The sequence below is a fragment of the Triticum urartu genome, chromosome 2A, assembly GCF_056163025.1.
Source record: "Triticum urartu cultivar PI428250 chromosome 2A, HENAU_Tu73, whole genome shotgun sequence".
Classification (NCBI taxonomy): domain Eukaryota; kingdom Viridiplantae; phylum Streptophyta; class Magnoliopsida; order Poales; family Poaceae; genus Triticum; species Triticum urartu.
This window is the reverse complement of record NC_141874.1, coordinates 736984828-736997579: the sequence shown is the minus strand read 5'-3', so window position 1 is coordinate 736997579 and position 12752 is coordinate 736984828. Positions and strand designations below refer to the sequence as shown.

Genomic DNA, 12752 nt, shown 5'->3' with positions numbered 1-12752 from the left:
GTTGGCCCCGTCTGTAAATGTGGACCCAGTTTAGTCAACATGTCAATCTATAGACGGACTGACGCTACAACCGACACATAAGCCAAAATGACACGACACATAGGTAAAATTGATGATGTGGACGTCCAGTCATCCATGTTACAACACCATGACCATCTGGATTGGTCGTAATCGGCTACAAATAAGGCTGTCGACCACTGTTGTCTGCTTATGACCATTTTGTGTAAGGCAATTACGACCTTTTTGACCAAAATAGTCACTATGGTTTATGGTTTCGACTCTCCTAAACAGGACACGACCAATTGGATAGAAATGGTCATAGATTTATGACGATTTCTTCCACGGTCACTGCCAGAAGGTCACAATTGAGCATATTTCTTGTAGTATGCGGTGTGGCGGGAAAGGGTTGGCGGGAAAATAAGGCGGGAAGGGATTGGCGGGAAACGGGTGGCAGGAACATATGGCGGGAAGGGGTTGGCAGGAAACGGTGGCGAGAAAATACATTTTAGTGGATTGTATGAGCCATGCAACTTCGGCCTACATGAGACAAAAAAGTACTTTTCGGTCTAGACTTGACCAAAAAGTCTATTTCGACCAAGACTTGACCAAAAAGTCCTACTTCGGCCTATGTGTGGCCGAAAAGTCATACTTCGGCCAGGAGATGGCCGAAAACCCTACTTCGGCCTAGCTGTGGCTGAAAAGTCCTACTTCGGCCCACAGATGGCCGACGGGCTACTACTTTTGATTTTTAAGCAAATCATGGTATAGTTTTCAAAAATGCTATAAAATATATCATAGTTTTGAAAAAAATCCAAATACATAGCCATGCCTTTCCTGCATATGTTGGTCTGTGATCACGAGATAAATACATAGCTCTGTTCCATATGTTGGTCTCTGATCACGAGATAAATACATAGCCATGCCTTTCCTACATAGAATTGCTCTGCTCGGCAATCCTCAGGATTTGCAACCAAAGATCAAAGCTGTAAAGAGTTGTGGTTCCTGACAATCGGCTGATAACGGAATCATTTGCAGGAGCAAGGTCTGTACATATGAAAGCTTTGCTGATTGATTTTGCGACAGATTCAGTAAAAAAACATCTTGTACTGCTTCTGGGAACTCTGAATCTTCAAAGAACACATGGCTTATTTTATGATGTAGTACTCTGCATCAGAACCTCCATGGCAATCAAAAAACTACTAACAAATAACACGGTTCGTTCAGATACTACAAGAAAATCTTGGCGAAATCCATGTGGGTGTACGCTTCATGGGGTCGGTTGGCTTGGTGTAGTATGACGGATTATTTGGGCATGAAGATGGTGAAACGTAGGATACTATAGGAAGTGTCCCGCTCCTTGCCTCATCGAATAGACCCAAATTGCCATATTTGATTCGTCTAAATTGCTATCTAGTCTAGGAGATAAAAAGAACTGCAATGTGCAACTCTTGTACACCTGGTCCGATCTATTGGAACCGGCCGAACCAGCCTCCCAGCGGCGCGAGTTAGCTTGGCCAGAACTGAGCAGACATGACAGGGGAAGAGTACCAAATACTGTACAAATCAAATTCGCGACCATTGTCTCGAAGATGCTCAGGGCACCCAATCGGCACTGGCAAGGGAACCGCAATCCTAGATCGTGGTTGGAAGTGAGACAGACCTGTGGCAGATGCTCTGCAATCCCTGGTCCCGTGGCAAGGTACATGGGGGCGGCAAAAGGAGGTGAGACCGGAGGCCGGCTGCGCCGCGAGGCATCCGTCAGCGCGAGCGACGTAGTGAGATAGTTGGGGGATCGAGAGAGATGCAGCCTCAGGAGAGAGGAGAGTCGAGCGAGAGTTATAATCGTGGAAGAGGAAATCGCTTGATTGACCGGTCAGTTACAGCAGGCAGAAGAGGAAGGGGCCGCTCTCTTTGGTGACCCTGAGATCCCACGCATGCAGCAAATTAGAGAGATCAGAGGGCTGCAGATGCTATATTGAATCAACGCCTAAAACAATATTGATGACCCACTCAGATGGGAACCTAACAGTCTGTTGATATTTAATTTCTGCTGATGTGGAGGCTGCATGTTGAGAGAACGTTGATGTGGCAACATGATGATGTGGACAAGGTGCATGGTGAGAGAATAGGAAGAAGTGGGAAGCAACTTCTTAAGATTGGTAGATTAGAACTCTCTTACAAGTGTGTACGAAATGCAAATAAATTTCCTTCAAATAGAAATGCCCAGTTGATAACAGTGTCCGACACTTATTAAGCTGCCAACGGAATTCAGAATACAACTTTGCTTCAAAAGGAACGGAGAAAAAAGAATCCAAATGCAACGGTGATACATCACTCCAGCCTCTTATTTGTCAGGTGACTCTGTTTGATGCCTCGAGCAGTTTTCACCCTTCAAATAGCTCTCCCAACATTTGCTCAAAAACCTCGGGGCAGCTGCTTCTGTGGCTAACAAGTTCCGCTAGCTCCGGATGCTCCTTCAAGCAGTCGTGGTAACCTGAGATAACTCTCGCGGCGATAGTTCTCCGCAGTGCATCTCTGAGCTGAGGATCTGGCACCTTCCAGAACTTTTGAGCATGATATGTTTTATGAAACGCCGACTGGAACTTAGCCAACGGAGAGGTGTTGATCAAACAATGGAATGGTCCATTAAAATTTGATTTCGGTATGCAGGACAGCACAGGACCCCATGAAACATCGAGATAGTTGTCCATGTACTTCACACGTTCAAGTCCCCCATGGTCTCCATACACCTGTGTTATGAAATGTGAATTGTTGAGCAGGAATAGGTACCTCAGGCTTGGATCCGAGCACAACTCCGATTTTCTCAGAAGCAAATCCTTCAGATAATCGACCGTGTTCTCTATTAGGCCACGAAGGTTTACGGCGCTGTGGCTCGGTGCAGATATCTGGTTCCACGCATCCCACATGGACATGATGTAATCCACCATCAACTGGGTCTTCCTGTGAACCCCGCCTCCTCCTCGCGGAATCTCTATAGCCCATGAGTCATCGTCCTCTATGAGTGCCCTCACCTCCTCCATTGTGTTGGATATTGTCTCCAATAGTCTGTTTCCTTCTCTTTGCAACAAGCCACCTGTCTCGTTGAAAATGATTTGGGCTTCTGGAGAGATCACAACCGGCGTAAACATGTATGATGCATTGGAGACAGAGATATACATGTCTAGCACGGATCCTAAATTCCCCACCCTTGGAACAGAGACGAGGGCATCGATGAAGACGAGCATCTTGGAGATGCTCGCTTTGACAAACTGTGCTACCGCCAACGTCCGGCGAATGGTGCTGACCATCTCTTGGATACTGTAGGCAGTTACCATGAGAGCTCGAATCCACCTGACGACCGAGCCTTGGAGCCATGATGCCGAGTTGTCTTGGAGCTGGTGGAGCTGGAGAACCCAGTCGACGTCAAGCTCGAATAACCAATCAGCCAGAGCACGGTCCTGGTCCCAGATTTTTCCTAATACTGGCATAGAATAGATGTCGAATGTTTGGACCATGCGCTGGGCGTAACCGTCACGGACCATTTTGCGAGCGATTTTCTTTACCTGGTCGATGAAGTCCTCTGCGGCCACAGACGCAGAATGGGAGGACCTGCCGGAGTTGTTGGACACGTGATCAGAACTCGAGGCACCGGAGTTGCTGGAGTAGCTGGATCCGGTTTGAGTGGACTGTGAGTGGGAGAAGGGGATCGATCTTATCTGTGCTCCCAACACAGGTATGGTCCGGATCCGGTCGCGGTAGAGATAGAGATAGCCCGGCGGGTAGGTAGCCGTGCTGAAGCCGTCCATGCTCTCCTCCGGCACCGAAGCAAGCTGGCCCTCCATGCTTACATTCGGCATGGAAACAAGCTGGCTGTCCATGCTGTTGCTTACTGTTAGGATGTGTTTGGATTAGAGACTGGTAACGTAAATGGTAAGGGAATTAGATCACACTAGTAATAAGGATGTACTCCTTTCGTAAACTAATATAAGAGCTTTTAGAACACTAGCTAAATAATGGATAAATCTCGGTTTTGTTTGGTTCATGCATGTAAAGGAATCAAGTTAGGATGTCTGCTTTGGGGTCGTCGTGGCCGGTGGCTGAAAAGAAGGAGAGCAAACATGGGAGGAGGACGGAGGACCGAGGAAAGAAGGAGGGGGGAGGGGGTGAAGAACGGAGCCTTTACCTTGCAGCGAACGGGGCGGCGACGATGGCGAGCTGAGGCGGCAGCGAACGGGGCGGCGACCAGAAGCGGCAGCGATGGCTACCAGGGGACGGTGGCGCTGGATGAGGAGGACCGGGGAGAGACGGAGAGGGGTATTATAGTACCCCGTAAACAGTTAACGGAGGTTTTTCGGCGAAACAAACATTTTTACCCGCGAGGCTTCCCTCCGGCCAATGAAGATCCGTCACCTGCCCAGAGTACCGCGACACCAGTCCCCTGTTTTAGTCATTTCATTTCCCACCTTTTATGTTTCCAGTATTCTCACGCCGCGGGATCCACTAGCCACTCCCTTCTCTTCCCTCCTCGCACATGTGGTGGGGCAGGTGGACGGGCACCCATCCCGGATAGAGACGTTGGCCAACCTTGCGTAGCCTGGAGCGCCGACAAGTCGCTCAATGTGGCTCCGTCAGGCTTGGCGCGTCTCCTTCAGCCCCACCCGCTCCTCCTCTCGTCTCCAGTTGGCGGCCCGCGCCCGTGTTGCCGCCGATGACGCCGGATGGCTTAAGTCAAGCGTCGGTCAAAGCCCACGGCGCGCGTGGAGAGCTCCTGGACAGCCACGAGACACCTTGTTCAGGAGCTCCCCACGCGCGTGTGGATGGATGCACATGGGCGCGCTTGCTCCAATAGCTTGAGAAAACTGTGAGGAGTAGGGCCGGGAGATCGCCACACCGGGATGAAGACTTGTATGCCAGATAGCCGGCCGGAGGCTGGAGCCGCGTGAAGACGAGAGTGCAGGACCCAGGTCACCGGTTGCCTTGTCCAGACCAGCTGCCGGACTGAGAGATGGACGACGGCCACACGAGCAGCTGTCACACGTCTCCACGCAGATTTTCAGAGCACCTGCAGCCCGGCCCTGCTATAGTGCTATTCTAGCTCTCCAGTATTGTTTTAAGATCCGTGCAACACAGCCAACTTTTTACATGAAATTTTCTCTTTTTTGTTTCTCTCATATAGAAGATGTCTTGAAGTTCAAACCTTTGCAGCGCGCCAAAGCTTTGTAAGTGGAATCTAGGAAAAATCTTTCAAAAAAATTTGTCCAACATAAATACTGAAAATAAGATTTTTTTTAATCAATCAAAAATTATTTTGTATATTTATGTTGGACCAAAAAATCTAAATTTTTTATCCTAAATTTTAGTTAGAAAGCTTTGTTGTTCTACAAGGATTTGAACTTCAAGACATGTTTTATATGAGAGAAACAAAAAAGATAAATGTATTTGCATGAATTGCGATGCGTGGAATTGATGGCTAGATAAGAAGGACCTGGGTGCAGGTGCTCTAAAACATATTTTCCGTTATCAGTAGACAAGGACATTCCCAACATGGACTCGCAAACCGCACGTTGCCTTCATTCGCGAATAGAGGGTATCAGCCCCTAGACACTAATGCAAGAGGCGGTCATCTAATGCTGCCGCATGCATTTCAAGCCCGGTATAAACAAGCGGGACAAAACTCATCAAACACGAACGGTTTCATTAAAGTTCCGACATAATTTATGTAAAAAAATCGGTATTTTGATTGTTTTACTAAAAACTAGAAAAACAATCCTAATCCCTATACCGGAGGACCATCTCATACACGTGGCCGCCCTGCTCTGCCACACTGCCGTCACCGTCTGTGCCATCGTCGTCCCTCCAGCGGCAGAAGGGCGCTGGAGGGCCGTGACAGCCTTGTACCACGGCTGCCCGCCGCTCGCGGAGGAGCCGCTCCTCCTCCTCCTACGTGGTGCAGAGGGCCGCTGCGGCTAATGCAGACGACACCCACGGAGCTCTGACGGTAGCCTCCCTTGCCGGGTTGGTGGAGTGGTTGCTAAGCAACCACTCTTCGCTGATCTTGGTGAGCTCACCGTCAAGGCGGCGGCGGCTCCTGATGGTCGTCTCCACGGTTGAGACGGAGCGGTCGAGGACCCATGTGGCGGCGAAATACGGGTTGTTGCGGATCCATTCTGGCGTCGAGTCGGACTTGGCGAAAGCGGAGCGCCGGGCAGTGTTGCGCCGATGGCACCACGCATGTTGCCTTGCTACACGTTACTCCTCGGACATGATGATGCGGCCCCGGACCTTTGTGATCGCAGACGGCAGCTCCTCCTAGACAGAAGTTGAACTCCCTCCTTTGATCCTTTCTCTATGAAGATGATGAATATGGACGGCTCACGGCATCCCTTATCCCATTGCACATAACTTGTACGATGTATTCGTCAACGTACGAGAATATGAGGCGGAGCATTGCAAGACGATGAAGGCCTGTCAAACACATGAAACTCTCCGTTCTCCTCACTCTGTGTAGAGCTCCACAGAAGCTGATACAGAATGATCGTGTCGAGAAGTCCCTTGCAAATGAAGATTGACCGGTTGTAACCTCCATGCTAGAACAATGTAGAATAGCATACTAAATTTTGGTGATATATCGTATTCCATCATTTTTGTTCTTCTCTTGGCATGTAGACATTAGCCAGACTTCTGTACTTGTGAATCTTGCATAGAAAAATACAGGTTTATAAATGCATCACAGATTTACAATGAGAGACGTGCACCGTGGATCATGCATTAACGCCGCCCATGGATGTTGTAATCCAACTGTACGGTGGTTTTGTAACATCAAGATTTTTTATGCTTGTTAAAGGAAAAGCCTTGATGCTTTGCTGATTCATGTTTTGCTGTTGAAAAGACGCTGGCAAATCTGTGATGAGGATACATGCTGGGGAATTTATCAATTTAGCTCAAGAGTGGAAATGATATTAACATCTGTTCAGTTAATCCATTATATTTTATTTAAAGGTTAAACAGAAGCCTGAATATTCGCTCGATCGTTTTCCTTTATAGAAAGGTCTTGGCATCTGCAAAGCTGAACCTGTACCAAATTAGACAAAAATAAATGTGCATACGATGTCGCATAATCAGAACTAAACATGGCAATTATGTATGTATAGAATTGACGCAGGAGCAGAATGTGGAAGTATCTGATATGGAATTACTATAAAAACACACCCGCAGCTGGTGCCCAGTTCATATAGTATTTTTTTCCTTTTTTCTTTTGGCGGAACATTTCATATAGTATCTTGTGCTTATTAAGCCACCAACTGAATTTAGAATACAACACAACTTCACCTCAAAAGGAACGGGGAAAAAAGAATCCAAATACAACGGTGAAATATAAGTCCAGCCTCTTATTTGTCGGGTGACCCTGTCCCATATCTTGAGCAGTTTTCAACTTTTCATCCTTCAAATAGCTCTCCCAACATCTCCTCCAAAACTTCAGGCCTACTACTTTCGCGGCCAACGTGTTTCTCTAGTTCCGGATGCTCCTCCAGGTAGTTGCGGTAACCTGTAATGACTCTCTCAATGATAGCTCTCTGCAGCGCATCTCTGAGCCGAGGGTCCGGAACCTTCCACAACTTCTGAGTCTGGTACGTTTTGTGAAATGCCGATTCGAATTTCACCAATGAAGACGTGTTTATCCAACAATGGATCGGCCCAGGAAATCTCGATTTTGGTATGCAGGAGAGTACATGCCCCCAAGAAACATCGAGATAACTATACATGTACTTCTCACAATAACGCAATTGATTTAGGTATGCAGGAGATGCTGATGACTCAGAGACCACATGAGCGACGAAATAGGAATTGTTGAGCAGGAAAAGATACCGGAGGCCTTGATCCGAGCATGACTCCGATTTTGTGAAGAGCAGATCCTTCAGATAATCGATTGTGCCATCGATCACGCCATGAAGGTTTTCAGAGTTGTGGCTCGGTGCAGAGTTTTGCATTGAAGTCCGTGCATTCTTCATTGATACGACACAATCCATGATGAGCCGTGTGTTCTTGTGAACCTCGCCTCCTCCTTGCGAGATCTCGATAGCCCATGAGTCATCTTCCTCCATGAGTGTCCTCACCTCCTCCATCGTGCTTACTGTGATCTCACTTAGCCTCTTTGCTTGTCTCTCGAACAGGCCGCCTATCTCGTTGAAAATGCTTAACATGTGCGACGCACCACAGACACATGTAAACATGTCAAGCACAACCTGTAGCTTCTCCGCTTCGACAACGGTGATGATGACATCCACGGCATCGAGCATTTTGGTGATGCTCGCTTTGCCAAACAGTGTGAGTGTGTGACCGCCGGCGTCCTGTAGAAGGCGCATACCAACTCAGTGATACTGGCGGCAATTACCGTAAGAGCCCGGATCCACTTGTCGACCAAGTCTTGCGTCGTCCCCGGCTTGTCTCGAAGCAGCCGCCGTAAGCCATGCTCGTCGTGGATTTGCAGAACCCAGTCGACGTCGAGATCGGAGAACCAATTTGTCAGAGCATGGTCCGGGATACCAACGAATTGGAATTCTGGTGCAGGAGATGCGCGGACGAATGCTTCCACCATGGTGAGCGTACCCGTCGCTGACCATTCGGTGAGCAATCCCCCTGAGCTCTTGGTTGCCCAAGCGCTCCAGCGCAACGGCGGACGCTGAACCGGAGGAGAATACTGATATACAGGAGCCCCGTGACGACGACCGACGGATGCAAGACGTGGATCAAGTCAACACCAAGTACCGGAGCCGCGGTTGGCGGCTAGACCAACAGCTTCTAGGAAGGCGCCCGCACATGCCTTCAGGGCAATCCCAACGCACGATCCCAAATGATACAGCCGCATCCGTTCAAGGTAAATGAACAAAATAGGCCCTTTAAATGATCGAGAGCAAACGAACCAATGTCCGTTTTCGATCCATTCTCGACCCAGCTTTGGGCCGAGTTTACAGACAAACGGACACACGCGGACGGCGCGTGGCACCTGTCCATGTCCTCCTCTGACCCGCTCGTCGGGGATATAGACCCCGCCTCTCCTTTTTCTATTTCCCCTCCAGCTGCACCCTTACCCCTCTCGTCCCTAGCCGTCGTTGCCATTTTTCTCAGATGTGTCGCTATGCAGCACGGCCGCGCGCTCGCCCCTACCCTTGTCTTAGCCCCCGTTCGCCGTTGTGCAACCCCCGTTCCCTCGACGCCCCGAGCTGCCCAAGCCCGACCACCTGATTTTAGCGGAACCGACGGTCGGATTTGGAGCAGATCCGACTGAAGTTGAGCTCACCCGGCTGCGGGAGGCTGCGCTGTGCCATGGACTGGCCGGGCACCGGCCGAATAGCCCCTGCAAAGCCGCCAAACCGCATGCAGGTACTGACTCTGCCTCTAGCCGCTCGGATCTACCCCGTTGGCGGTTCGCCGGCAAAAACATGAACGACCGTCGTCCGGGCTCGGTGCTGGCCCAAAGGCTCGTCGGTGCACGGTTGCCACTCATAAAGTGTGACGACTACCCACGGAAGGTCCAGCGCTGCATGTCTACAACGCCGGAACATCCCGGAGTGTTCGCTAAGTGCTCAAATGATGGGGTATGTGCTACTTTAGCTTTGGTTGTGCTCTCGGATTCGGCTAGTTTTACTTACACTCAAATATTTATTGTGTATGATGGATGCAACTTTTGGTATTGGGAAGAAGAATACATCGATCTATTGATAGAGCGTAATTTAATAGATGTTCGTGCACTTGTTGCTAGAATAGAGGCTAGAGATGAGACTAGATGCGAAGAAGCAACCTCTACTTCTTTAGACTCGAAGAAGAAAGAAGCACGCGAGATCGAGCCTCCGCAGATCAACAATAAATGCATTAAGAAGGCACCAATTCAACTTACGGGAGCAGTTATGGAAGTTTGATATCTTGTAAAATGTCTTCTTGTGATTCTTATTTTCTTTGGTCTTGCTATTCTATTCAAGATTTGGTGATGTGGTTCAATGTATCAAAAATCAATGATGAAAATAAAGATATGTGTTGCAAAAAAATGTATTCGACCGAGATGTGGCCGTGCGTTGGGCGCACGGTCGGCGTATCCACAAATCCGGGCGAACACCACCCCACTGCCACCCCCAAATGAACGAAAAGCGAATGAAACGGATGTCTGTTTGGGGTCGTGCATTGAAGTTGCCCTCACCAAAGGAACCACATCCACAGCATGCCGGTGCCGGACAACAACGAAAGTGCTACACCATTGTTGTTTTTTTTTTCTAAAAGGAGGTTCAAACCCTCACCCTCATCAAGTGATGTACACAATCATTTTGTTTAAAGTTAATGCAAGGCAACAAGGTTAAAGTAGTGAAATACAAAACATAGGCAACTATAGTTGAACCTTTACAGGTAAGATTGTAACACATGCGACTAGGCCGACTTCTTCCGTGACAATGTCTTCAAGAAGGGATAGTCTCGCCCATGTCGTTATCACGTCTGACTGGTGAGGATCGGGACAAGAATTTCCATTCTGATACCTGAGACCAACAACATAAGGCCAATACATCATCAAGGAGACAATGTCATCAATAAGATAACGATGCAAGTTCATCACTGTTGATCCCGAATAGCAAAGACCAGAACAAGGGGTTTCACCTCAGACATGCAATGTGTTCCAAACATAAGCTTGAAAACGTATCTATTGAGTCATGGCTGTCAGTTCTCCACACTAGGCCGGAGATTCACTAGTAGATGGGTGAGACGGATTCCCACATGAGACCATCCCCATGGCCGTCAAGAGGCTAACGATTTTTCCATTGTCATACCACACCGGCATAAACAGAGATGTAACATCCACCACATTACCGAGGTCGTTGGCCTAGCGTCCTCGGAGTGAACACACGCGAATGTCGTCATGCTTGATGCCAACAAGAAGACATCGGTGCTACACTGTCTTTTTCTTTTCTTTTCAAAAAAGAGCTACCCTATCTCATCATCCATGTGGAATCGGATGCACAACCATTGACCATGCTATTGGTTCAAGAAAAAACCAGTAGATACCAAAGTAAAAACTGACTCCTAGGATTTTTATCTATATATCAATATAAAAAGACCCAAAGGGGCAGATCCAACTAATCTCGGTCATCAAATCATGTCAATCCAACGATCTAGACTGCTTCAATGTCGATCGCTCAACATGTTTAGCGCGCAGTTAATTTCATGCCAAATATAGTGCTAATCACATAATAACATGCAAATAATATCCTCACGTACTTAATATACTTCAAATTAGCGTGCATTGCACGTATACATTGACTAGTGAATTAAAAATTCAAAATTTTAGAAAATGTTCAAAGATTTAATGAAAGTTCATGAATTTTAAAACAAATTCTAAATTTAAAAAGTCAACTAATTTGAAAATAAATCATGAAAATTTGAGGAAAAAATCACAAAAATTGAAAAAAGCTCAAGGATTTTAAAAAAGTTCAAAACTTTGTAAACAAATCACAAATTTGAGAAAAATTCACGAGTTTGAAAAGGTTCACAATAATGAAAAATAAATCATGAATTTGAAGAAAGTTCATGAATACAAAAAAAGCAAGGATTCAAAAAATCTTCATGAATTTAAAAAAGTTTATGGATTTAAAATATATGACTTAAGAATAAAAAATAAAAAGGGAAAAGAAAAAGGAAAGAGGAAAACTGAAAAACCCAACACAAACAAAAAGAAGAACTGTTGTAACATGCAAGTCTGAAATCAAGGAGGAACCTTCCAAGAAAACACTTTGTCTGCGAGCCTGGAAGCACATTTGTACCCCCAAACTGAAGGAGGCGTAGGAGTAAGGAATATCCAAGCAATTAATAGAGGACTCATTCTCTCAACGGCATGGAGAATTGTGAAAGAGCCACAAAACTTTCTGCCAAAGGTATTGAAATCCAAATATTTCCCAGACACTTCTATATGGAGAGCTAAAGCAAGCATTCCAAAACCAGGCTTTTCGGCTCCCATTCTTAAGGTAAGTCATATCCTACAAGCAAATACAAGTTACCAAATTCATGATGTCAATTCATCCATTTGGACTGCTCATTGGTTCCCCTTCTGGCAATCAATTTACGATCATTTAAAAATTCAGCTAGGACAATATATTTATCCTTCTCATGTTAAAGACCTCTGGATCCCAAACCGAAAAGTTTGGAATATTAACTTTATCAATACTTTTTTTATCACGAGGTGGCTAGCAATATTTTACAAGTACCAGTTGCAATCATTCAGCAAGATGGAGAAGATATTCTATCTTGGAAATAATATCCTGTCGGGAAATGCACATCCAAATCTGCCTATAGGGCATGCCTACAAAATTTACAACAACAAGAGATAACTATAACCACTCAGGTAACTAAGGAAGTTGAACAATTGCTCAACCAAGTGTTGAAGGAAAACAATATGGTGCCTAGAGTGCAAACTTTTACTTGGAGTCTATTGAGAAAAGCACTCACAAAAGGTATGAGAGCAGGGAAATATTCCAGCATATTCCAATCACTTCATGAAAAATTGTATTAGGTGTGATCATGAAGAAAATGGCATGCATCTATTTTTTACCTGTCCTTTTGCGAAAGCTACATAGATATCCCAATCACGGTTCATCAAATCTGAAATTATATTAAATATGTCCAGTGATATAACAACCATTCTTCATGTTTTACTTAACCTAGGGCACCGCCCCACCTCTCTAATAAATATCATGAATTTTTTGTGGTGCATATGG

At 46.5% G+C, this 12752-nt stretch overlaps 2 protein-coding genes across 2 annotated transcripts; both read right to left on the bottom strand.

Moving 5' to 3' along the window:
• Window positions 1-2384: 2384 nt before the first annotated feature.
• LOC125534437 (exocyst complex component EXO70A1-like) lies at window positions 2385-3972 on the bottom strand. The gene has a single exon (XM_048697666.2). It carries the CDS (start codon window positions 3876-3878, stop codon window positions 2385-2387), a length of 1494 nt encoding a protein of 497 aa, XP_048553623.2. The 5' UTR covers window positions 3879-3972.
• Window positions 3973-7226: 3254 nt separating this feature from the next.
• LOC125534439 (exocyst complex component EXO70A3-like) lies at window positions 7227-8890 on the bottom strand. Its single transcript, XM_087540339.1, has one exon. The coding sequence runs from the start codon at window positions 8361-8363 to the stop codon at window positions 7437-7439; it is 927 nt and encodes a 308-aa protein (XP_087396465.1). The 5' UTR covers window positions 8364-8890; the 3' UTR covers window positions 7227-7436.
• Window positions 8891-12752: the final 3862 nt, after the last annotated feature.